This window comes from Rhea pennata, chromosome 2 (assembly GCF_028389875.1).
Source record: "Rhea pennata isolate bPtePen1 chromosome 2, bPtePen1.pri, whole genome shotgun sequence".
Lineage (NCBI taxonomy): Eukaryota > Metazoa > Chordata > Aves > Rheiformes > Rheidae > Rhea > Rhea pennata.
In genome coordinates, this window is record NC_084664.1 from 79226121 (window position 1) to 79253665 (window position 27545).

At 40.1% G+C, this 27545-nt stretch overlaps 1 protein-coding gene across 8 annotated transcripts in view; it reads left to right on the forward strand.

The window, feature by feature from the left end:
* TRIO (trio Rho guanine nucleotide exchange factor) overlaps positions 1–27545 on the forward strand; it is a 255536-nt gene that overhangs the window by 189699 nt on the left and 38292 nt on the right. For all 8 annotated transcript variants that reach the window (XR_009957633.1, XM_062569805.1, XM_062569806.1 and 5 more), the window contains one exon: positions 25643–25935. Coding sequence is in view for 7 of the 8 variants with exons in the window: in XM_062569805.1 (XP_062425789.1) it covers positions 25643–25935 (293 nt within the window). In the remaining variant the exon portion in view is untranslated. The remainder of the gene's footprint in view (positions 1–25642; positions 25936–27545) is intronic.

Below are 27545 nucleotides of genomic sequence, written 5' to 3' on the forward strand. Positions count from 1 at the left end.
TCAGAGTAGCTGTAAAAATGTTAATTATAATGCAGATGCAGAAACATGCGTTAGGGGAATAGTTTGGCGGTATATGTTTTTTGATTTTTCTGGCTTTTTTATATCTGAGAGACAATGCAGAATAATAAAACCTTTTTCTCTTTATTCCTTTTCTCCCCATGGAAATATTAGCCTCTAAGTGTATTTAAATGTGTTTGGTAGCAAATCTGTGCATGTAACTGACAAAAATGCAATGTGTGGACTGGTTGGTAAATACTTTCAGAAAATGCCCATTTTTGATTTTGCTCTCTTGGTTAGATGTACTACAGAGGAACTTGCAGTTGCTTTATTTTGCTGAAGTAGCTTCAATATGATAAAGGAAGCTGCAGAACTGTATAAGTTTTCAGTGTTAAATCCATAGTGTTTGAAATCCAGACACCCTTCAGGTGCATGCAATCCCCATGTGCCTTGACCACTCACAAAAACAGTATGACGATGGGTCACGATGGTTTTCATCTGCCAAGACCAGGAGCACTGGTGAGTTAAACACAACTGTTACCCTGACCTAACTTCTGTTGGGCAATACCAAGTAGAGACAAAAGGAGAGGTCTTGATGAAAACTGTTTGTAACTTAAAAAAATGCACTTGTACAATTTGAACTTAATACAAGTGCAGTAGGCATGAATTTTGGTCAGTAATACTAACCAGTAGGAACCTGCAAAGACTGCAGAAGCAATTCCTCTGTATGCCTATGTGCAGAACTTCAGCATCATTACTTCTACATGTCCATGAGCATCCAGAGTAGGTGTCCAATTTGAAACCATTTCTTTTTAATGACCTACTAGTCATTACTAGTCATTACTAGTGCTGCTTATTTTCCTTTTAAGTCACTTAAGTGAATTTTAAGTCAAGCATGTGCTTTCATATTCTGAAAACTTATGAGGAATATACTCTTACCCTTTCCTTTCATCTGTGACTACATGCATTTCCAGTTAAGATAGTTAGTCAAGAAAGCATGTTAGAAAGCATTCAACTCCTGTGTGTGCAGTTACAACTGGTTTGGAAGGGAAATGTAGTTTTGTCTGGATCATTTTTTCACACCAACAGGCTGCTTCCTTTTTTCTTTGGGGGAAGGGAGGGAAGAGAAAGGATGTTTAACCATGGCTCTATGGCTGAGGAGTCTACTTAAAAAAATTCAGATAAAGCAATGAACAAGATGATGAAGAATAACTTGCATAATAAAATTAATGTTAAAAAGTTTGATACATTTCACTGGGAAAGCAAATATTTCTCACTGGAAGGCTCTTTCTGTGATTTCTCCAATGTAGAGACGAGGCGTAGCACTTTTCCTCTCCCCTCCCACCCCTGGCTAAGCAGCGAGTATATGTAGAACAACATTCCTTGGATCCCTCCAAAAGATTTTGTTTGAATTATCTGAAGTTGGTTTGTTGTGGTTTTGCTGACAGTGGCTGGGATCCTTCAAGCTGATTTGGCATTCTGCAGCGATGACTGTGCTGAGGAGTCAGAATTTTCCCAAAGCTTTTCCAGATAAACAGAAGAGCAGGGACACCAAACGCCTCGTCATTTCTTTGAAAGGCCCCTTCATTCTTGGGAGTGGTATACATGCCCCAGTTCCTTGGTTGCAGCATGGGACAGAATTAAACTCAATAAAACAATAGCTTAATGATTAAGATGAGAAGGAATTTACAGTGTCATGTACCTTTTGACATTCTCTTACTACAGTTTAGTGCATGTTCTGCAAAGCTGGAGACAGGAAGGACTTGTTTAGATCCTGGGCTTGATCACTGAATAGTTGTATAAATGCTTCATTTCCCGATATCCTTAATTAATTCCTGAGTACTTTGGTGACTTGGTATCAGCTGCCCTTGACAAATGCTTTACCCTAGATGTAAAAAGGAAGGTTGTGAAACACCCAGCTGAAAATAACGCTTTTACCGTCAATCAGGAAATAATTTCCCCAAGTTTACCATTTTAAATATTTAATGAGATGGCTCAAACATAAAAACATGCAGGCTGCCCTGCCTCCTTCCACCACCTCCCTCACCCCCCATTGAAATGCCACAGTATGTTGAAAGGAGTTCTTGGAAATCGCAAATTAAGGAGGTTCACACAATTCACCGCAAAAATGCCATTTCTAACTGATTCAATTTAAAGGGTTTTTGGCAGCTGGCAGGGCTGGAAGTAAAGGGCAGGAAATAACGTGCTGAATGCAAGCCGAAAGGGCCACTGTTCTCCCGATTCCGCTCCTTGCAGACCGGCACTGTTATCTGGGAGACTGAGGCGCAGGGGGAGCATTTCCCGTGAACAGGATGATCTTTGTGTATGGAGTTGAAGAAACTAGATCCTAGCGAGGCAGCTGTGCTCCAAGTGTTTAGACTATGGGCACACTGTGTACCAGGGAAAAGCCAAAGTTAGGCTCCTGTCAGAATTTTAATCTCAGTGTGAGAGCTCACCTTGGAAGACTTAGCCTCAGATTTATTTATTGATATGTTTTTGCTATTCTACAATATTTTTGGTTGTGTAATCGTATTCCAGTGTGAGGTAAAGAGTCTGGCTTGCCCAGGATAGGATTAGTGTGCAAGGGCTGCCGGCTTTATTTAAATGGAAATTGTAGGAATTTAAGAATTTTGGTAGTTCTAGATATCTGTCCAACTTTGGATCTCAGATATGGATAGTCTTTGGTCTTGTACAACCTTGGGAATTTCTAAATCCTTTTTCTCCCAGCTGGAGAAGCACAGTTCAAAATTATTAGAACTGTGCATATCTAGATGATGCAAGAATTTGTCTTGCAGCTGTCTTCAAAAATGGTTTTGAAATGGTGGCATTTAGATGCTCACCAAACTGAATAAATACTCACTTTTTTTTTGTTAACTCCAGCTGTCTTGTGCATGTTTCTCCACTTCCAAGATGAATAAGAATTTTCTAAATACCTTGTAGCACTGGTTTCCAAGTACCTAAGTTGCTTTTGTAGGTGGAATGCCTAGAATATGATGAGGAAGATTCCAGAGAGGAACACACTGAGTTTTGCTCAAGGATGGCATTGACTTTTAAAGCATTTTTTTCCCCATTACAGCCTTTGAAACCTTTTCTTCTTCTTCCAAAAAGGTAGACATTAAGGAAGAAAGGTTGACTGTTCAGTAAGATCTTCTTTCTCAAGCCCTGAAGCAAACTAAATGGATGCTTGAAAATGGAACTTCAACATTTTATTATCTTCCATTTCTTGTTTTGCTTACTTTGCCTGAGTAGCCACAGAAAGTAATAAGGTCTTACAAGGATTAGATTGGAATGCTGGTTATCCGCATTCAAATATAGATTAAGATGTTGTTTCTATTAGCATACAAATGTTTCTGAGTATGAGAAATGCAGTCAGTTGAACTCCAGTTGTCACCTTAAACAAAATGTTAAAGGGATGAATATTTCCATTCTTGCATAAAAGGCTAGTAGTACCAACAGCCATAGCTCTTCCATAGGGAAGTTAATACCATGGCAAAGAGTGGTTTTGGACAGGGCAGGCAGCAGTTGGTAGCTGTCAAAAGCTGAACATGTGGCAGGTTAATTTGACCATAAATGGTAGTGATTGACAAGTTGTCATTTATTAAGGCTCCTGCCTTAAACTGCTTGCTCTGTCTGACATGGTCCACCAGTGAGCCCGAAAATTAACTGTAGAAAGCTGATCCCATTCCTTCACATCCTTAATACATACAGATATGGGATGCTTCATTCACATGAACCCTGCAGAGTGTGTGTTATGTTATCCACTGAGGATGTACCATGCTCCCCGGAGGGGTAACTCTGGGGTTTTTGCTTTATCTTTGTTTACTCATTCGGATGCTATCTCTCTCTTTCAAACTGCTGTCTTGAAAAACAGAGCTGTTTTGACTGCAATTTTTAAATCTTTATGAAGGAGCTGTTGGTATAAAAAATTTTAACCTGGACACTTTGTTACAGTTTTAAGCAACTGAGAAGTGTCATAAACTGCTAGGGATCTGAAGGGCCTTTCATTAGTACTTCACTTCAACGAATCATCCTGATAACTGTCTGTTTTTTAAAGGAAAGCGATACGAAATGTTTAGCCAAGAAAATACACTTCAGCTTTACACATGTAAAGAGAAAGAATAGTTAATACTTAACAGTTTTCAAAGCAAAAAATAACTATTTTTATTTTAGATGCTGTCAAACTGCCTAGGTTGGGATCTGAGTACTTTCTTTGTGAATCCCATCAAGGTATATTCTCCCATTTGTCTCGTTTCTAAAAATATTTAAGTAGAGGATGAAGGTAAGTGCAACTCAGTGCCACTGTGCTGAACATGCCACGTAATCAAAGGTGTTCTGCACTGAGCTGAGGCTCTCTGCCCAGCCTTGGTTTGGCCTAAAGTTGTACTCCACGTAGACCCTTTCTTGCTAGCTGAATTCAGATTGCTTGACTGGTGCTTTATTACCGAAGATGACTTTTTGCAAAAAAATAGCTGAGGCGAGGAGTGAGAGGAAGAGCACTTTAGCAGGCAGGGAGTGCTGATACAGGTTAGGGTCTAGCATACCAAAACCTTGCCAGGGCTGAAGGACAAAGAGGGCTTTGTGGCAGAGCCTGAACTAAACTGCAGAAAGGCATTAATAGGCTGCTTGTTTGTGCTTAGAGTTACTTATAGTGATACTGGTCACTGTTGCAGATGGAAACTGAGAATTTTGAGATATATATATATATATATACACACATATATATATATATGTATATATATTCGGGTATTTAAGGCTAATCTAGGATGATAATGCTACTAAACAATGGTCCCTGCATGTTAATTTAAGAAATATGGTATGATTGTGATGTGGTATCTCTTTTGCTTATCTTTCAGCAGGAAAAATGGCACGTCCAAGTTTTCTATCTCTAATCAGTGGACCATAAGGCAGTTGTAGTTATTCTTTCAGCTTATGCACAAGATGTTTTTGAATCATATTCTTGCCTAATAACCATGATCACCCTGCTGTGAGTTAAGGTGGAGTCTGCTGGCTCGACTTCAAAATTGCTGTGGAGCAACTGCTTTTTATGACAATCCGATATGTTGATAACAACTTGTATCCTTGATCTATTCCTCTTAACCAATTAACCTGTGAAATACAGTGTGTGTAGTGGTTCATGTGGTCATATTTCCTCTCTCAATTTCAGGTTTGTCTTTTGAGAATAAAAGGGGCCAAAGCAAAAGCTGCAAATGATGGTGCTCAATTTGAGTAGGAAAGAAAGAATTAATTGCCATAGCAAGCTACAAATGATGTGACTCCAATAGCATTGTAAATGTTGTCTTGCATATTTGTTATTGCTTTAAGTTCAATCTATATGCAGTTTTAAAAAAAGAAGTTGGATGTATGAATTCTGACCTATGTCTTAGAAGTTTTCTTACAAACGGAAATGAATATTTGAAAGCTATACTAGTAATTTCATTAAATTCTCTAAAACTTAGCTAAGATTTGTATATGTAAGTAAGAGTAGCTGGATGTTCTTCAGTATGCTTAATGTGTGTGGGAACTATTGGGGGAGTAGAGAAAGTGGTTATTTCAGTTGTTGTTTTTCTTAACAACTGGGAAACTTAAGAATCATTTTCAGACGTTTAACAGTTTCATGAAGAATAAGCTTGCCTAAGTTTAAGTCTCGCCAACTATACTATAAAAATCACATATGCTGAGGAAAGGTCTTTTTTTGAGGGGGGGGATTGGTTTTGTAGGGAGAGGGCAACATTTTTCACTTAAGAATTCAGTGTTTGATGAAAATCACCTTGGGTTAGAAGAAGAATGTTAAGGATCAAAGATTAATAGTTTCAGTGTAGGAGGCCATGAAGGAGAAAATTAATTCAGAATTTAGAATGGCTTTCCTTAGAAATATAAAGAGAGAAGTATTTTAATCTCAGGGATATGGTGCACACAGCTTCTTAATTTTGGAACAAGTAAACATGCGTGTAACTAATTTGTGTAAGGTGCTAATAGTGAGCCTTCTCTGCTTTGAGGCTCTACAGGTTCTGCATACAGTTCCTACCTGTTCTTGCATTACTTATGTTGTATTACAGCGCTGTTTGTGCTTTTGTCATTGACAACTTCCTTGCTGTCCTTATTTTCTTCTTTCATACTGCAAGCCTGTCTCTTTTGAAGCACTGTTCATTGAATCTCATTTTAAGGCTATTTTTTCCATAACGCTTTGTAAGCATTTAATTACTGTTTTTGCAAGAAATTAATCCTTACTTTGGCTTCAGAGCTGTTTATCTATCTACTGAACTACTTAAATATTGCAACTTTATGTTATATTTTCTAAAAATAGATGATGAGGTGTTCAGGAGAAAAATACAAACATCTTTTTTAAGTTTATGAAGCATCTAACAAATTCCTGAAGCTAAAGAAATAATAAATAGTTATGGACAAATGCTGATGTGGTGTTCTAGGTGAAGAATGCATTGGATTGAAAAAAATACATGTGGTTTCAGTTTACTGAACAGGGAGACAGAATGATAAATTAGTAATTTATCTTGCAGAATAATAGCTTAAAGGTGAATAGATCCGAAATGTACTTTAAACCAGGGCAAGGTTTCAAATTAATTTACCAAAAGGGGGAGAAGGGGCTATGTCTGGGGCTTTATTTTTTCACAAATAAGACTCCAGAAAAGGTGAACATGAGGCCAGAATTTGTTCTTTGGTACAGACTTTATCAAAGAAAATGAAAATTTTGGGGTAAATGCTGCTTTAGCTGACTGCAAAATGTCTGCCTTTTCTGTATTTCTTCTTGCTTTAGCTAAAAGACTATGCACTGTAAAGTGAACAGAGGTGTTAAAGGTTGTTTTTTTGTGTGTTCTGATTACTATAAAGGTTTACAATTTGCTAGACTATATCTTTTCTGAAGGCTGAGAAGGCGACTGTCTGGTTTACTATGTTTTTCTCAAGATTATGCTTGAGCCTCAGTTAGGGTAGTTACGGTAGAGTGTAATGTGCTGCATCTGGCTATTCCCACATGTGAATTTAAAGCCTGGAGCGGAGCTTGGTGAGTCAGAGGAGAGCATCCCCAGCAGCGCAGACTGCTCTGGAGGCAGGGCAGCAGGCTACACCAGGCTGGAGGGAGCAGCAACTTCCTCAGTCTGATGGCCCTGCTTTTAATGATATCCCTGCAAACATCTTCAGCAGAACCTGCAGCACCTTGCTAGTGTGCAAGCAAATAGGTATTTTTCAGCTGTGAGTATCAGAGGAGCCACCCGCTCGCTATGCCAAACGAGATTAAACAGATCGATGCGCTGGATTCTCTTCACCCTGTAAATCCTTCCTGCTGCGGCAATGGCCAGCCAAGCGGCTGCAAGTACTGGATCCTGGATTTAGGTATAAATATGTATCATATAAATAACAAGGTTGGGGGGGGAGAGATTTTCAAATTATAGGGTCATAGTATATTTTTTCCCTCCGGTTCTCTCTGCCTCTGCTCTCCTTTGCCTTTTGACCCCAGTTTGAAAAGTGTGGATTATAGCAGAAAGGACCTATATGTCAAAAGGGGTACTTATGGAGTGAATCTGCTCTGAGCTCCTGGGCAACTGTACAGTAAGCTTTTTCAGAAAAAAGGGAAGTTGAAATGCATGTATTTATTTTCAGTTGAACTGTGGAGATTAAAAATGGTAACTCTTGCTCTGTGAAATATTATTCGTAGTAATTTATTTTAAAAGCTTACTAGAAGTTTTCCTACAATGTTACTGTTAAGCCCAGGATTGTAGATTTCTTAGTATCTCTTAGTTATTTCTGTTGAATTATTGTTGAAAAGTAACATTTTGGGAATAGTGCTGGAAGGAAAGGGTGGGCTGGGAAACGAATTGGTCTGCATGAAATTTTGTAGAGACATCACTGATAGCGAAATGTAGTGAACTGGATAAAAGCAACAGTGTTTCAGTTCTGGCTGGAGAAGAGAGGGATATAATGTTAAATGTTGTTGAGTCTCCTCCTCTATCATAATTTTAACAGGAAGCAATACTTGTCTTTGTCATTTCCACTGTTGCTCCAGAGCTAGCTGGATTCTCATATGTAGCAGTCTGAAATGCCTCCAAAGCATTGCCATGGATGATGGTGGGATAATTGCTTTTCAGAAGAAAGTCATTTGCAGCTCAGTTCAAGTCTTACATACCTGTGCTGTATGTTGTCAGCATATGCCTAGAACAGGCAGCAAATGGCAAGTTATAGGCTATCATTTGTTAGCAGCCAAATTGCTGTTATGGACTGACCGAGAGGAGAGGGAGGATGGTAGAGGGAATATAAATGTGAAATCAAGGATGTAATGGAAAGTGATCTTGTAGAGTGCAATTGAAGATGAGGTCGCATGTCAGTGGGATGGAAATAACTCTCAGAAGGGAGTGGGGCATCAGAGTACCAGCCGAAGCAAGTTAACATAAGCAAGCTGCACTCACTGATCCCAGCAATAGAGCTAAGTCATCAGGATGCTTTCAGTTGCTCCCAGTGCAGTGTAATCACTTCATAAGACAATGATTATGACAGTTTTTAGATACAAACAAGTACAGAGATGGGGATGAGCAGAGTCAGTTGCAAATAATAATTGGTAGGCAGAATGCTTTGCAGCAAACTGTTTTACAGCAAAAGCTCCTCCTGAGTGGTATGAAGCCAGTCAGCTGGAGGTCCCTCAGTAGCATGGTAAGTCTCGAGTCTTCTCTCCTGTAGTGTTGCTTTGCATTTTTCTGTCTTCACTGGAGCAGGTTTGCTTCGTTTTTCACTCCTATTGCTGCAGCAATTAGTCAGACTGAGATCTATCTGCTTTTACTTCAAAGAATTTTTACAAATCATGCTTTTTAAAATGCTAATTGTAACCAATCCTGAGGAGTGAGATGCTTTACATCATTATTACCTCAATTAAGATCATAAAGATGTGTATGAAGTTGTCTTGGTCAAGCATATGTGATTTCACAAATATTTTTCATTGTTCTTTCTATTTCTTAAAAACAGATGTCCACATGTAGAAACCATGTTGTAGGAAGGCTCAGTAGCCTTTCTTGAGGGTTGGACTAGATGATCTCCAGAGGTCCTTACCAATTCTGTGATACTCTATGATACACAGTAGGGGAACAAAGCTTTCTTGCATGACCCGACATTACTGTAGCTGGGTCATCACTTGAACTAGAAAGAGCAAAATCAGATATTTAGTGTTTTTGGCCACTGTAAACTTAAAACTGGCGATTTGACTTTAGGTTGAATATTCAGAATGTACCAAGACTGATAGAAGTCTTCAAATGAGGCTTTGACTTTGCCTAAAGAATTTTAAGAAATTAAAAAGTTTGGTTTGTTCTTCATTAAACTGTTAGGGTGTATGTAGTGAAATTGATAACAATGTATTCCTGTTTAATTCAATGATCTGAGAGGTTTACCCTCCCCCCAAAACACTTATTTCTGAAGATTGAGGAAGACAAACGCATTCAGATTTAGGGAGAAGAAAATGAGACTTTCAGTAATGAATTGGCAAGAAACTACTGAAATTAAACTAACAAATGTTGTATTTTTGTGTTTAGCTGACATCGATTGGAGAAAGCAATGGTTTCCAGACAGTCAGGAGGAAACCAGTTCTCGTGGTAATTCCACCCATTCCTGTAACTTAAAAATGCACTGCATTTGAGACAAGTGTGGCTAAACAGCAGAGTTGCTTATGGTTATCTGGCTGGAGAGAGTGTTGAGTAGTTCCACTCCGGAGCTGAATATTGGAAATGATAACATCTTTTTTCAGTTATCTTATTAGCCAGAAGAAACAATAAATGTGTGCATTTCAGTCCCTAAGTGGATCACGTGAGTCTATTTCACTTGGGAAATTTGAGAGGCAAATCTCATGGATGAAATCCAGGGAATAAATCTACAGAACCAAAATTTATCCTGAAGTTATTAACTATCAGGGGACTGGTTTGAAGAAGGAAAGGTAGGAGTAGGGAGAGCTGTCATTTACTTTTGAAGAAATACATTTATTACATTACTTAATATATTTGCAACAGATAACTTAAAAGAACGTATATGAATCAAACTGGCTTTCTTTTTCCTCTTTCGTATCATTTTATGCTATATCAAGCCAAAGAAATAATTCATCCATAAAACAGGATGCTTTTACTATAGAGTAATTGTTAGCAAATGGTGTCCAAGAGAGGATAAAGGGTCTCTGAGGACCAGACTCAAAGGATGCAATGGGAGAGTCCGGTATTACTAATGGGTTGGTGTAATTCTTGGCCTCGATCCACCTCCACACTTTGAGAGTCTGTTCTTTCAGAATACAGATGGAAGCTGTTAAGTATGTTCTGTAAGCTCTTTCCCATCTCCACCAAGAAAGAGCATGCAAGCATGCAACAAAAATCCTCCTGCAACTGAGCACATCTGTCAGCTGTGCGTTTACATGCTCTGTCGTACTGCTCACCTGACCCACATGTCCTTCCTTGCTGTTCTTGCAATTTCCAGGCTGCACAACTTGTAAGAGTATCTGAAGGTGCTGTTTCAAGGTGAGCAAACCTGAAACCCAGGTTAACAGTGAGTTACTGCTAGCTTATTTCCCCCAGGAAAATGTAGTACATGTGCTCCAACTGCTTCAGCCCTCGCCATGGCGTAGGCAGCTGCACCAGGCAGTTGAGCCAGCAGAAGACTTTATACCTCCCACTCTTGCACCCCTCAGAAATAGTGTTTCAAATGTAGGAGCTTGTGCAAGTGATGCACTGATGTCCTTTCCTAGCTGTCTTTGCTGGTGAATAATAACATTCTAAAGATTTAAGGCATGGTATTTTTGCTCAGAGTGAACTGACAAGATTCTTCTCCCTGTTACCCATGTTTTGATCTGAAGTGCACCTAATTTTTGTCTCTCATAGTTCAGATATATCATTTCAGTGTCTTGAAACTACCATGTTTTCATTCATGTAACTATCAGGTGGGTTACTTGCTTCATAAAATATGCCAGGATTCAGCCGCAGTGCAGATTGGATGTGTATATGGAGTTGGCCACAGACCTCCTTCTGCCTCTGCTCCCTCCACTCTGAATCCATATAAGTATTGCATGAAAATTTGGGAATTTAAAATGGGTCTGGTCCGCTATGGTATCTCTATTTCAAACCAACTACTCAACTCCTGGCTTTATGGGATTTTTTTGAAAGATATAAAAAGGAAAATGTAAGATATCCTGAAGGAAATATAGTTTGATTTGTAATGTAAACTTTATGTAGTAAGGATTTGTAAAGCTATTTCCATAGTAAGAAAAAAAGTGTAGTTTTTAATGTAAGTATTTGGGGGTTTTGTATGATGACTATGTCCCTATTTATCATTAATGAAGCATGTTCAGAATTATTATTTAAGTAGTCAAAAACTCATAGACTTAACTTAAAAAAGTGATGGAACCTGAGAAGTCAATACCACACAGGTCCCCCAAGTGTAACAAAACATCTGACACACAGAGCTTTGTATCATGCTTGAAAGTCTGTTATCAAATGGACGGGCTGAACCTGAGCACAGCAGGGATGCACCAGTTCTTGTCTTCAACTTGATTTATCTCATGTTTTGTTGCAGCTGTATTTTAAACGCATTACTTCAGTGAGGCAACAATGTAAGAATGAGCTGTTGCTTTACACAGTGGAGATGTCCTCTAGGTGCTCATTGCTAGGTGAGTAATGAACAGTGTGCTCATAGTCTCCCTTTGAATGTGGCTACAAGGAGCTTGCTCTGACTTTCCCTCCTTTAGTGGAGGTAGTGAGAAGAAAGGAATTTAGATAGCATAAGTATATGCCATCCTGCTTGGAAAAAAAGGCGTCAATAACATTCTTCTACTGTAAAGATGGGCTTTCTTCACAGAGAGTAGAAAAGTATATTTGTTAAACCATTTATATTTTTTGTTTCCTAGCATCTGAGCATGGGACTGAGCACCTCTAATCAATCTTCTTGAATGAATGATTAAATAAAAATAATAAAGTGTATCCCTAGACTCTTAGTGCAGTAATTTGCTCCAAGAAGAGAGCTTGAGAGAGGTCAGGATACATTGTAGGAGATGTTGGGGCTTGACCAAAAGAAAAAGAGGATTTTTTTTCCCAATAGAAAAAGGCACAGAATTTAATTAAATTCATTATCTTGTTTCTTTCAAATAACTTCCCCTCCTCCGCACCAAATTTAGGCTTAACAGTTGAATCCATAACAAAAAAAAAAATATGAATTAATTACTGTAACAATAATTCTTGTATCTAAATTATTATTGGCACAGATTCCCTGCCATGTGGCTAATTAAAGCAAAAAGGAAGAATTCTACCTTAATGCCTTTCAAGAGAAGGGATGCTGCTGTTTTTCTTTCCCTTTTTATTTCTTTTTTCTCCAGCGCGCTGTGGAGAGCTCTCCCCAGCTCTTGCCACATCGCTTCCCCCGTAGGCAGCACCCGCTCCCAGCGGGAGCTGGGGAGCCATGCTGGGAACCGAGGCTGCGGCGGCGGCACGGCTGGGGCCGCTCGTGACGGTGGCTCTCTTCTGAGCCTTTGCTGGGAACAACTGAAGGAAACAAAAATGACAGAAAAGCGGCATGGCAAAACATAGCATTTTCTTTTGTGGTTTGGGCTAGATCGTGCCAAAGGGAACCTAGCAATGCGTGTGTTATTGCTGAAGGGGCTGTGATCAGGTTAAAGCATGAGGCAAGGACACAGATTCTTTTTTTCAGTACTCAGTGTACTGTGAAGTTAATATATTTTAAATGGCCCAGTCTCCAAAAATTTTCAGTTTGCTTGTTTTAAAATACATTTATACAAGGGAGCTTTCTTTTTAATGCATTATCCTTTTAACTTATTCAACTTCTTTATTCAATGTTGATGAAACTCTGTGTTTTGAGGGGAGGATACCTTCTTTCTCCACAGCGTCTTGTGATACTTTGTCCTGACGGCACCCATACAGAGATTTGCTGTTACGACTTTCAACGGCTGCCTGCTAGTCAGCTTTGGCTGTGAGACTGCGGGGTTTTTTAAGGAAAAAAAAAAACCCAGTATGACCAACCTTTATTAAAATCACATGTGTTCCTGTTGCGCAGCTCAGGTTACACTGCCAGGAGAAGATAAAAAGTTTTAAACTGGCTCCATTTCCAATCACTGTCGTCCAGGTCTGCTCCTGATATCGCAGTTGCTGAGCTGGGCCGGGCAGCAGAGGAAGCCGCCTGCCCTCGCCTGCAGCCAGGCCAGGCAGGGAGCTGCGCCGGCCCCAGGGGCTGCCAGGTGCTCGCTGCCACCCTAGGTAGCACGCACGGGCAGCGGCAGCCCTCCGCGCTGCAGGGAGGCATTGGGAAATCCAGTTCATAACACTAGATTGAGTTAGAGAAGGAGGAAAAGTCTCTCTTGTACAGTAATTTTGGAGGACAAATCTGCCAGCGCTTCAGCCATTCCATCTTCACTCCTGGCTCCCTTAATTGCCTGCTCGATTTATTTTTTTTGAGGGCTGCAACAGTAAAACATTTGGGAAGAAAAAATTGCCAAAGCTGTTACAATAGCCCCGGAGCTAAACATTATGAGGCTATTATTATTAAGGTCATGGCCGAGTTCCTGACTTGAGATGGATGTGTTTGCACAGCTGTTGCTAAAGCTGTGGCTCCAAACAATCGCCAGTTGTTTTAATGAACTCTTCTGCTTTGAATCAAGAAGCCGGAAAAAAAAAACACTGTTAAATTTGTTGTTCGATTAGTATGTGTGTTTAGGTTATATGTAACTGCATGAGGTAAAAAGAAGTGGCAACGTGAGCATTCTTCTAGTACAAGTAGTCTAATATTTTTTTTTAACTAATTAAATTGCATTAAACTATTTCTTTTGTGTTCTTTGCTCCTGTAACTCAAGACTGGATACCACCTTACTCACCAAGTATTGTTTCTCTCTTTGCAGTTATCTTTACTAATAGCCTTGAAGATATGCTTAGCTATTATTATCAATATCTACCCTCCATGTTTCAAAGTATCTGTTTATTGACTCTTATCACATATATTTTCTTGATTTTGTTAACGTTGGAGTTGTTCTTGTATGTAGGAATTTTTTTAATGCATTTGGAAGAGAGAGTTGATAAACTACATCTACTTCCATCTTTCGCTAAAAGCCAGACTCATTTGTAAGCATCTGCCAGAGGTTACACTTGCTCAGGTTTTTTTCAGTCTTCTGGCTCAGCAGCTATGCTGTTTTTATGTACCATCCTTTTCTGAATTTCCCAATTGTGAAGTTTGTTTTTATTGCTTATATTAGGGTGGTGGAAGCCTATTTCCTTCCTATCTGCATGTGTATTTTGGATTTCAAAGGTGTGCTAATAGAGCTGTGTATCCCACACTTGCTTTGGAGATCAGACTTGCTCAAACTTTCTTGCAATAACATAGTTAACATGCAGCCTTCCTGTTGGAGTGGTGGAGGATGTTTTAAAATCTGCAAAGGATAAATTCCTTCCTTTTGGAGACTCTGCAGTGTGGGGCTTTTGCGCAGGGCAACATGGCATGTGTTACTTTTAATGATGTCTGAGATCATGATTCTTGCTAATGCAGTTCCTGCAGCCTTGCTTCTCTCGCTTCCCTCCTCCATGTTTTACTCTGCTTTCCTGTAGAGTTGAAGCCTTGCTAGAGGCACCTTTTTGCTTTTGGTTAACTATCCTGTTATCTCTCTTGATATGAATGTTTTTGTTGCGTATCTGTCTGTTCCTATCTTCCCCTTCTAGACTGATGTGCATAGTGTATCAAGGAAGTTGCTACACTGCTTCGTAACTGTGTTTCTGTAGCTGGCACTCACTTTCATCCATTTCAGAGGGAAAAATTATTTCACAGTGCAAATTAAAGGAGCAGATGATAAAATTCTACAACTCAGATAAATACGGACTGTACAGTTAATAAAAACTGAAAGTACTATCATGGATCTTGTATAAATACATGATTTTCTTTGCAGTACATGATGAGTAGCTCTCTCTAGCAACAAGGGAGCTGCATCTTTGCTCCTAGCATCTCATGGCGTGGCTCTTCAAAAGCAGGTCACACACAACACACACAAGACAAATGGCTTGTCAGCAATCACCAAAACTTCATCTGGTGTCTCAAGCACTGGCGCAGGCTGCAAGCTGGGACCTGCGTTTCTGCTCTCCCTGCTTTCCTTCTTGGCTGGCTGAGATGTCCCTGCTCTCTACAAGCTCCCCTGCAAGTGCCATAACTTGGAGCAATTGGAAGCTGATGCTTCCACTGCTTAGTGGCTGTCCTGTGCCACCTACCAGCTTTCTGAGCTGGCATGCCAGATGGATATGCAGCAATGCTAGTGGGGAGCAGAGAAGGGAAGAGGCTATGGGCAACTGTCCCATGCTAGGCTGAGCTCAGGGCAACAGAGCTGTTCTTAGACCAGAGCAGTTCCCGGGACTCAGCTTCTGGTACTTCCTTCCTTTTAGAGAAAGGAACGGATGAGGCATGCCTATGTCTGACCTTTTTCTAATTTGGTTGTCTAAAAGTAGTTAAAGATTGCCCATGCAGGACATCAGCAAAAATTAAAAAAATAAAAAGTATATAAAGAAGATTTTTTAAAAAAATGTATGTCACTCTGCAGTAAGGCTCCAAAATGCTCGCACTTTGATAATGAGTGGCATAGTTGAGACTTCAAGAAGTATCTCAGTGAGATTTTAAAAGCCAGTGTTCAAAGGAAGCAGGAAAATTGCATGGATGCTGTGGAGAAACTTGCTTTCTGATGTAGAAAAACGTTTTGTTTTGTTTTTGTTTACTCACAACTTTTTATTTTTCCTCTGCTTGGACTGGACTACAATTATTTAGTGAAAGAGGAGTGTCACTTTGGTATTCTACATTAGTCTATATGTCAGCCCAACCAGAGAATAAACTTTGTGTGTAACTAATGAAGCTATAGATGAAAATCTTGCCTGTTGCAGCTCCACAGAGTATGTTTAATACTCTACTTTGCTTCACAGTGATGTAAAATTATATCACATATCTGGCAGCACAGGCAAAATGCACAAGAACATAGGTAACTGATGGCCTAAGCTGACCTGCAGAAATTCCCTGGAGACAGCACATGGCAAGGAGAGAACTTGATCTTAAATTTATAATGTGGGCTTCTGTTTGTTAGTTTTTCTATAAAAGCTTGCAAATCCCTGTACGATATGTGATTTATAGAAAGGCACCGCAGCATTACTTCTAGGGTGAGATAGTCATAGTAAAATGATGAGAGCTCATACTTTCATCTCTAGAGAAATAATAGAGGGTGGTTTATTTGTTGTACTTAACGGAGTTAATTGCATAGTACAAGGACTTGACTGTCAAACTATAACTGACATCTGTCCTTGACATGTCCTACCAGGCACATAGATAGAGCTGTCCCAGATTCAGCAAGCAGATGACCAAGAGAATTGATCGATTAAATCAAGACATTACTCGTTAATATGTACGCTGCACATGAGGAAGCTGAGATTAATCTTTTAAAAGCATGTGGTTTTCACAAACTGTGAAGCAGAATCTCAACAGTGTAACTTTTAGTACTTACTACTTGTGACCTGGAATATATTTCTTCTCAAAAGAAAATAACAGCTTACTGGAAAGAACAAAATGCTCCTCTAAGTCCACTCTCCCCTTCTATAGTGCTGCCTTGTCCTTACAGAAATATTCAAGATTGAGGTTTGGGTTTCTGTATCCCCGTGGTCTGAATTCCAGGGAGCGCAAACAAAATACTTCTGTTTGCCTGCGAAAATTTTTTACTGGCACAATATCATACCTTTTTCTTGTTTAAAAGAAAAAAAAAAGAAAGAAAGCACAGATGCAAAGCTGTCCAGCAATCATGAGGAGGCTTTTTTGCATCTAAATTTTGTTGGTGTTTAGTTTATAGCTAACCGTGATATGTTTTTAGCTCTCTGTGTGTGCAAGCAGTGATGCGTGTGGAATTACTAGAGTTCGAGGATAAGACCTTGATTTTCAACTGAGTAGGAAGGTAGGAGAGGATATTCAAAAAAAAGAAAAAGAAAAAGAAAAAAAGAAAGACTCATTAAACAGTTATAAGATAAAAATGTATTAAGCCCTTCAGGCGTATGCTAATAACTTTCTAACTCATGCACATTATGATCCTTTTTCACTTGGTCAGAGATTTTCTTCATTCCTTTCTCTAGTGCTGTTACAAATATGTCTATTGGGTGAATTTTCTCTGTTTCAGTAAGACTGTTGGAAGTTACAGAGATGACAACCTCTCTCTTGAGGTGGGATTAATTACAGACAATGTTGTGGGGCTGCTCGGTGTCTTGTTCTCATTAAGAGAATCTGAATCTAGCCTTGAGCGTAGAGTGCCAGTGTATTTGATCTTAACACAATCAGCTTTTGGTGACTTGGAAGACTATTTGTCATTGAATACATTTAACTCTAAGTGCCCTGGAATGGTATTCATATTAGTCACAATTAATACAGATAACTACTTAATCTGGGAAGGTATGCTAAGGAATTGAACTAATTTCATGTATGCACACCTGCAGTGAATGTTACAAAATATATTATAACATAGTACATAACTTGAAATAAAAGGCAAGGAAGACTTGCTGAGCAGAGATGAATAGTGAGTGTGTTTCTTCTACTCAGAATATGAATGTGAATGAAGTGTGTTCTGTATGTATTGAATAATAACTTTCCTACATTTTGTGATTTTTCTAAATAATTTTCCTGAAAGTCATTGCACTATCTTTGTATCATAAGTGAAACTCATACTTCCCAAAGAGCGTGGGGAAAATTCCACATCTGTGAGCCTATTAAAAATAAAGCTGCATTGTCTTTAAATTGTAGCTTTTGTAGTGGCTTGTTAAAGTTGAAACACATCTAATATCCTTTGATGTGTATTCCAGTATTGATTTACAAAAAATATTCAGCGTGGGTAACCTAAAGAGGATACTCAGCAGGAGAGGAATAAAATTCTTGCCATGTACAAAAGTTCTGCATGGTTTCAGGCAGGGCAGATTGATTGCCTCTTGCTCCAAAAGCCAGCCAGAGACAGAAGCTATGCATGTGTATGTCCTTGAATAAAATAAGCCTTCTCTCCTTCAAACTTTCTTCATCTCATCTAATAACTAAATGATGGCAGTATATTTGGGTGGGGTTTTATGGACTTCTATTGTGAACAATCTTTTGCTTCTTCTGGCAGCATGTTATCTTGGCTTAGGTTGGCGTATGTTTGTCTGTAGCTAGATATGGGCTTGGAAGATCACTGAGTAGTAGCTGTTTCCAATTTATATATTAAACTAGCAAGGAAGTACATCAGTCCAGATTGTGTTCCCTGCTTTCTGGATCAGTGGATCACTCTGGTTCCCAAACATTTGTAAGGTACCTGCTGCAGATCTGCCTGATGAGCTGGGTAATTGCAGGGTGTGATGGGTTTTGTGGACTCTTGGGTCCTGAAAGTTTTCTGGGGGATGGCAGGCCTGTAGAGGGGACCTGCCAGTGAGGATTTGCTTTGTTCCATGTCCCATGCTGTTTCATAGTCCAGAGAGAGCAAAATGTTTTTATTTTTGGCATTGCAGCATTTAGATGGTGCAGAGAAGGCATCATGTAGACCTGATTTGATCCTCTAGGTAGGTGGGGGTTCTGTAGCCTCTTGCTCTCCTGTAGATACTGAAACTCCAAAAACTGCAATATGGAAATAGTTAATACAAAGCAGAGGCTTTCAAGTCATCAACTAGCTCAGCATGGCTGATTTATTTTTTAGGGAAAAAAAAGTTTATTAATCACAGATGTGCATGTTTCTAGTGTTAGCAATGCTGAGAGTAGAATGAGTGTTCTCATTTCCCTTCAAGTTTGAAGAATTTGTCTGTTCATTGGAGGTAACTTTATCTGCTAGTTTGAGAGGGTCAGAACCCATGCTGCCTGCCCTGGTTCTTTTACTTCCAAAATATATTTATGGACTCTCAGGGAACTCTCTGACCTCACCAACAGAGTAACATGTGTGGTTTTACTCCAAGAGAAGTGGAAATTAAATGCCTTCTCTTCTTGTTGTGGCTATGGATTATAAAACAAAGCCCAATCATTAGTTCCTTAAAATTTGTCATTGAATTACAAAGCTGCAGGAGTGACTGTGCTTCAGTGGATAGTAATTTTAATACATTTGATGGTTTCTTTTTGGATTGGTGAAGCTATGAGTGATTGTTACATACTTGGGGTTCCCCTCCACCCCAAGATGACCATCTGTTGCATTTATCTGTTTCTAAAAGAGAATCTGACACTCACAGGAAAGTTTATTGTACTCGAAGCAGTTGGGGTTAGCATTCCCCAAATTTAATCCATCTGTTTTGGTTTTAAAAGTCCATACTGTTCTTGGTTTAGTTTTGAATATTCCTTTTTTCCCCTTAGCCTATTCTAGTGATAAAATATGCTTGAGCAACCCTAGAAAAACAATTTGCTATGTAGTCATAAACCCAGTGAGACCAACTTCAGTGTAAACATTCCCAAGCAGAGTAATCAATCAAACTGTGTCCCTTATTGTATAGAAAAATATATGGTATACAGTGATGGGGTAGAGGGGAAATAAGACACACCTATGCAACTTTTCTCACAGTAAGGGTTAAAGGTCTTCCTGCGCTCTTAAAAATGCCTATACTGGATATTGGTGTCCCCTAACCCTTAGGTCTGGCAGTGCATCCACCCAAATACATGAACTTGAGCCCCTAGTCACTTTTTCTGTGATGGTACCCAACTATTTTAACCTTTGGTTTGGGAAAGTGATCTGCAGAGTAAACATGTAGGAGTGAGAATTACAGAATCTGGACTCCTGTGAGCTGGAACGAGATGAGAGAGTGGACTTGTGAATGGTAAAGTGTCCCAACAGAAAAACACATACGTGGACTACTTGTACTGAATATTAACATTGATCTGTAAAGCTGTTGAGGTGTGTTAGGCAAATGCAGAAGAAGGAGGAAAAAGTCAGGTCTGAGCTCTGAAGAAACCAGTGGGCTGATTTGGGTTAAGGCAGATGATTATTTTTCCAGTGCTACTTTTTTTGTTACAAAATTCAATATTGAAATTGATGCATATATGATAGTGCGGTATTTTTGTTGACTTTAAGCTTTTCCTTCTCCCACAGTGCTTTCATGTTGAAAGTATTGTTTTATTTATTTATTTATTTACTGAAAAGAAAACAAGAAAGAAAGAACATGAGCAGACTGGAATAGTGCTGTCTTTTTAGTGTGCTCCTTACACTCTGTCCACTTTTGTGATTCCTTCAAGACCTAATAAAACTTTAGAAGTATTTCACATTAAATCATGCGAGGAAGAAGACGAGGTGCAATTGCTTGCTGCATGCCATATGAAAACTGATGCTGTGTAGGAGGGTATGGCTGAAGTATGTTCTGTGATACATGTCTGGCTAACCTTGTTCACTTAGATCCTCTTCACTTGCAGTAAAGCTAATGCATTTCTTTTGGTTTTCTTTCCTCCTCCTGCCCACAGCCCGGCTTGGTTTAGGAGTACGAGTGGCACAGCAAAAGTGTGGTTGGGCAATTGTACTGTTCTCCCACAGTTTGGGGGCTCTGATTTAGGTTGCTTGGTTTTACAAGAAAATGAGTAACCAAATGTTGGCTGTTGAAAGGACAGGGGAGAACTTGAGGAGGTGGACCACAGTTTGGATTAATGAAAAGTTTTTACTAACTATAGGCTTTTAGGTGGTTAGGGACAAGCCAACTTACATAAAGATAAATCTTATGCAATGAGTTACCACAGAGTGCTGTTTTTCTTATTTAGGAAGGAGTAACTGTAGAGGAAAAAATGCAACAGATAGAAAGATATGGAATGATTAGTACATAAGGAATTTCAGTGTGAAGGCTCAATAATCAGATTTCTTCTATAAACAAGGAAAAGTGTTCTATTTTATTTGTAGAAGGAATTTGTACGGACTGTCACTAGCACTTGAAAAATATGTACAAACAAAAGATAAACTTGGCTGAGCAATGATAATAGCTTGGGAGTCTTTAAAGCAAAACATTTTGTTTGTGCTTGAAGAAACTTATTTACAAGAACACCAGCACTGCCTTTTGTTCTTTTGTCTTCCATTAGCATAGTTGCAGAAAAGTATTTATTAAAATACCCATATATTGATGTTTGCTTTGATTTCTGAAATGAAAAATTAAAAGATAAATGGTACAGTAAAAGTAAAGTTGACTTGGGTAAAAGGGCAGTCAAACTAACTTCTTACAAAAGTTTAATAGGAGATTGTTTGTATCCCTAGGGAGGGCTTGCAGATGGTTGGGAAGTATTTTATTTTGATTTTTTTTTTATGAGCAGACCACTGTATTAAAAAAAAAAAAAAAAAAAAGTGATGTGGATGCTGATAGCTAGTAGGCTTGTTTTTCTTACGTATGTACTAAGGAGCCTTAAGTAATCCATGGGACTGGACAGTTCCTCAGATGACAAGATGGAAACTATTGTTGTAGGTAATTAATTGCTTCTTTATGTTTCCTTATGTTGGCCAAGAGAAGCGTGTGGTAGTTCTGGAGCACCAGTAGCCCAGTATTTAGAGACAAAGCTGAGTAGTGTAATTATGCACCTGCTTTTTTATATTAGCCATTACTTAAGGCCTTGAAACTGGGTTAACAGTGTCCCAGGAAGTCAGCTTATCCTTGTGCAGCACAATTAAAGCAGTGGCTAGATAATAATTTTATAGGTGCATCCTAATTCCAAGTGACTTGCTTTGAAGTATTAGTATCTAGTTTGTTGGACTGAAGGCATATTTTGTCATGAAGTTTATCTTATTCTTTTATTTTATGGAAGCATGATGAAAGTGTTGGTTAATGGGAGTTACTGTTATGTATGTGTTCACACAATGCAGCTTACAGGAGATGTGAGCATCAGAGCCAAAGTATTTTAATGGTCATAGGCTTGTTAATGGAGGTAGTTTGGGTTTTATTAAGACAAAGAAAAATGTTGACATACAGCCTGATAGTTAGGTCGCAAATCTGTATTCCAAGGAAAGAATGCTAGTATTTCTTTCTTTTTTTTTTTCCTCTGTAGTTTGCATTCTTTGAGTTAAGCCTCTTTGGAATAGCTTGAAGGAAAAATAAAAAGTCTTGTTACCTTCCTATTCTGTGTCCCTTTTGCCACCTCAGTTGTGGCTTCTAAGCCATAATTTGCACTTAGTGCTCTATGGAAGCAGCGCAGCCTCACATACTCCTGTGTAGATCTAAAGCAGCTGGGCATTTGCAGTGAAATCTATTGCTGCAAGACCATGACTGCATTATCCTAAAAAAATTAAACTCTGACTGATTAGATTGGCAATATCCCTCTTACAGAATGGCTGCCTGAAGGGCTGACACGCCAATCTGTGTCAAACTTGGGGGAGGAATGCAAACACTACATTAAATTTCCAGCAGTAGAAAGATTCAACAAAACATAATTTATGTCTTCCTTATATAAACTGATCTATCTACAATAGCGCAAACACAGAAAAAAAAGCATTCTTGACACCCTAGCAGGGCCTTTTAAAAATGCTAATGGTAGATAATATTCGTAGGAGCAGTGTTAAGTGAATGTGCCTAAAAATAGTATGTTTTTATGAAGAGAGTACTGTTGGTGAAAAAGCACTGCGTTGGATTGGGGGAGCAATATATAGTCTAGCAATAGCTCACCCAGTGGGTGTTTATCATAAGCAGTGACAGGCGCTTTGGTGGGAAAGTAATACTGACCTCATGCACAAATAACTATGGCTTGGGAAAAGTATTTTCTTTGTTTGACTAAAGAATTTCAGGCATTGTCATGCAAAGAAATACTGCTGATCCTGAGATTTGATCAAATGGGCTTTTAAATAGCTTTTTTAAAAAGCTTCCAGAAGAATAAAGAAAAAGAAACAGATATTTAACAATTCTCTTGATTCTTCTTCCTTCTTTCCCTAGGATGGGGGAAATAAATAAATAATGAAATTAATTACAGTGTTTCTAATACTCTCGTGATTTGCAAAATTTTACTTATCTCATTGAGGCTAAATTTTTAGCTCTTCATGTCCATGCTCAAAACAGCACACATGAAAAGAATAAATGGGGATGTTCTTTTGTATAATTAAATGATGTATTAAATTTATACTCTACTACCAAATGAATGGCAACAATGCTAAATATGAATATATATTCATATGAGGAGGTATGGACAGCCACTTAATGAATCGTAAAATAGTTGAGGCTGGAAGGGTCCTTTAAAGATAATCTGGTCCAGCCCTCCTGCTCAAACAGAGTGACCTAGAGCATGTTGCCCAGGACCCTGTCCTGAAAGTATTACACTGTCTCCAAGGATTGAGACTCCACAATCTCTCTGGGCAACCTGTTCCAGTACTCGGTCACCCTCACAGTAAATAAGTTTTTCCTCATATTCAGATGAAGCTTCTTATGTTTCAGTTTGTACCCATTGCCTCTAATCCTGTCAATGGGCACCAATAAAAAGAGTGTGGCCCCATCCTCTTAACACCCTCGCTTCAGATACTTAAATGCATTGATAACAACCTCTCTCAGTCCCTCTCCTTCTCCCTCTTCCACAATCCAAGCTCTCTCAGCCTTTCCTCCTATGAGAGATGGCTCCAGTCCCTTCATCATCTTAGTGATTCTCCACTGGACTCACTCCAGTAGCTTCATATCTCTTATACTGAGAAGCCTAGACCTGGACACAGCACTGCAGGTGTGACCTCACCAAGGCTGAGTAGAAGGGGAGGATCACTTCCCTTGACCAGTGTCAAATTCCTTCTAGGTGACTACTGGAAATGCTCTTCCTAATGCACCCCAGGAGACCACTGGTTTTCTTGGCCACCGGGGCACATTGGTGGCTCATGGTCAACTTGTTGTCCACCAGCACTCCCAGCTCCTTCTTTGGAGAGCTGCTCTCCAGCAGGCCAGCCCCTGGTCTGTACTGGTTCAGGCGGTTATTCTTCCCCAGGTGCAGGACTCTATACTTCCCTTGATTGAACTGCATTACCCATCTTTCCAGCCTGCTGATGTCCCTCTGAATGGCGGCACAGTATTCCTGGTGTATCAGCCACTCCCGCCAGTTTTGTACCATAGCAAACTTGCTGAGAGTAAACTCCTTCTCATCATCCAGGTCATTGATGAATAAGCTGAGCAATACTGGAGCCAAGATTGACCCCTGAGGGGCACTGCTATCAAGAGGCCTCCAACTAGACTTTGTGCCACTGATCACAACCCTCTGAGCTCTGCCATTTTTCAGGCCACCTTACTATCTTCTTATCTAGCCCATATGTCCTCAGCTTGCCTTTGAGGATGTTATGGGACAATGTCAAAAGCCTTACTGAAGCCAAGGTAGACAATATCCACTGCTCTCACCTTATCTACCCTACCCAGTCATTCCTGAGAAGGCTGTCAGGTTGGTTAAGCCTGAGCTGCCTTTTGTGAATCCATGCTGACTACTTCTTACCACTTTCTTATCCTTTATATGCTTGTAAAGGTGTCCAGAATGAGCTGTTCCATCACCTGTCCAGGTACTGAGTTGAGACTAACTGATGCTGGGTCCTCCTTCTTGCTCTTTCTGAAGACTGGAGTTACATTTGCTTTCTTGCAGTCCTCAGACACCTCTCCTGATCATCATGACCTTTCCAAGATGATTGAGAGTACCCTTGCAGTGCCATCAGCCAGCTGCCTCAGCACTCGTTGGTGCATCCGATCAGGGCCAATGGACTTGTGTACGTCCTGTTTACTTGAGTGACCCCTACTCTGGTCCTCCTCCCTCAAGGGAATGTCTTATTTCTCCAGACTTTCTCCCTGAACTCCAGGGCCTGGGATTCCTGAAGGGTTTAGTCCTACCAGTAAAGTCTGAGGCATACTGAAGGCCTGCAGTATCCCTGCCTTTTCTGTATCCTTTTCACCAGGGCCCCTGCCCCTTTCAGCAGTGCATCCACAATTTCCCTAGTTCTCATTTTGTTCTCGATGTATTTAAAGAAGTCCTTTTTGTTGTCCTTGACATCTCTTGCCAGGTTAAACTCCAAATGGGCCTTGGCCTTCCTGGCCCCATCCCTGCCTACTCAGACAACATCCCTCGATTCCTCCCAGGTGACCTGTCCCTGCTTCCACCTTCTGTACACTTCCTTCTTCTATTTGAGTTTTGCCAGGAACTCCTTGTTCATCCATATGGCAGTCTGGCACCCTTTGCTTGAATGCTTGACTATTGTAAGCCTATCAACTCTGCTTATGTGTGGGTGGCCACTTACAGTATGAAGCACAGATAGTTGTGAAGGCCAGGATACTTCTAAATAATTTTGGCACTTCTTCAGTCTTTAAAATAGGCTTCTGTTAACGTCCATAAAACTGCCCAAGTCATGTGTTTTGTACTGAGCATAGTAAGTTGCAGGTCATCTTTGGGAGATTGGTGCAGGCTTCTAACAAGGCTTATAGTTCTCCTGTATTTTCCATCTAGTTTCAAGTGGCATAAATGGTTGGCAGGCATATACAATTAGTTTTGATAAGCAGTGATATGATCTACAATACTTAATGCTATGTTACCACTCAGCAAATTACATCTGTCTTTGCCTTACAAGAGGCAGAAATGCCTTTTGGGCTTTCCCAGGATAAACTGGTGGGGCGGAATTATTACACAAACGTATTATTATTATGTGTGTTCTTTGCATTGCTTTTTTACTTATCAGTATTTCCACTTTAAAATGTTCCCCTTCTTCTTTTCTCAGACTCCCTTTCAGTCTCCAGTAATGATGCCAGTCCTCCTGCTTCAGTAACATCACTTCAACCCCACATGATTGGTGCACAGAGCTCCCCTGGCCCCAAACGCCCTGGCAACACTTTGAGAAAATGGCTCACCAGTCCCGTGAGGCGTCTTAGCAGTGGAAAAGCAGATGGGCATGTCAAAAAACTGGCCCATAAGCATAAGAAGAGCAGAGAGGTTCGTAAAAGTGCAGATGCAGGTTCTCAGAAGGACTCTGATGATAGTGCAGCAACCCCACAAGATGAAACTATTGAAGAGGTAAGTGTCCAGAATAACTTCCTTGTGGTATGTTCCTCAGGATGCGTTTTCAGGTTATATCTTTGTGATAACCAAAAAAATCCAAAAGACTTGGTTTTGTGTCTTTGCTAGAGCTGAATGTGGTCAAGTAAAAGCTGTCCTCCTCAGCTGACTCTGCAGCAGGTGGGACTAAATGACATATGATACGTATGACTATTATTCTCTACTTAAATCCTCTACCAGACATAGTATGTGCCCTTCAGTATCAAGAGCTTTCGTAAAGTTCAGTGAAGAAAAAACTTTAGTTTAAGAACAGAAGTGGGAGAGGAAAAAGCTGGTCTTTGGCTTAGCTTTTTTATTCTACTGAAAAGAACCAACCTTGTGAATAAAGTTGTGGTTCATGTTTGGGGAATAATCAGGTCATTTTGTATTTTCCTTTCTTCTCTTGCTCATAGATCTGTGAAGATACAGGGAGAGCTTCTTAGCTGCTTAAAGCTGCATTTCTGTCTTCAGCAAGAGTTAGAGCACAGAAAAGTTACTGAGCCTTCAAATCAAAGGGTAGATAACATTAGTTAAATAATAAATATGTCAGTTTTTATTAGAAGGAAGGAAATGGTGGGATTTGCCACAAGGGACATCTACTGAAGATTTCCCCTCCTCCCAAAAATGTGCATGTTCTCCTAAGTCTGGAACTCATATGAGCAGAGCCTACATTCAGTTAGGCACAGATCAAGCCAAACTCTTTCCTGTCACGAACCTGTAGCTCAGGTGGAAATTAACAGCATTACAGAATGGTTGAGGTTGGAAGGGACCTCAGGACATCACCTAGTCCAACCCTCCTGCTCAAGCAGGGTCACCTTGAGCATGTTAGACAAGATCATGTCCAGGCAGGTTTTGAATATCTCCAGAGAAGGAGACTCCACAGCCTCTCTGGACAACCTGGTCCAGTGCTCTGTCACTCTTGCAGCAAAGAAGTTCTTCCTCATATTCACACAGAACTTCCTGTGTTTCAGTTTGTGCCCCTTACCTCTTTTCCTATTGCATGGCACTACTGACAAGAGTCTCACCCCATCTTCTTGACATCCTCCCTTCAGATACTTATACACATTGATAAGATCCCTTCACAGTCTTTTCTTCCCTAGGCTAAACAGGCCCAGCTCTTGCAGCCTTTCCTCATAGGGCAGATGCTCCAGCCTTCTGATCATCTTTGTAGCCCTATGTTGGACTCTTTCCAGTAGCTCCATGTCTCTCTTGTACTGGGGAGCCCAGAACTGGATGCAGTAGTCGAGATGAGGCCTCCCCAGAGCTGAGTAGAGGGGCAGGATCACCTCCCTCCACCTGCTGGCAACACTCTTCCTAATGCACCCCAGAATACCACTGGCCTTGGGCACATTGCTGGCTCAGAGTCAACTTGTTATCCATCAGCACTCCCAGGTCCTTCTCCGCAGAGATGCTTTCCAGCTGGTCAGCCCCCAGCCTAGGTGCAGGACCCTGCATTTGCCTTTGTTGAAGGTCATGAGGTGGTTCTCTGCTCAACTCTCCAGCCTGTCAAGGTCTCTCTAGATGGCAGTACAGCCTTCTGGGGTTTCAGCCACTCCTCCCAGCTTGGTATCAGCAAACTTGCTGAGGAG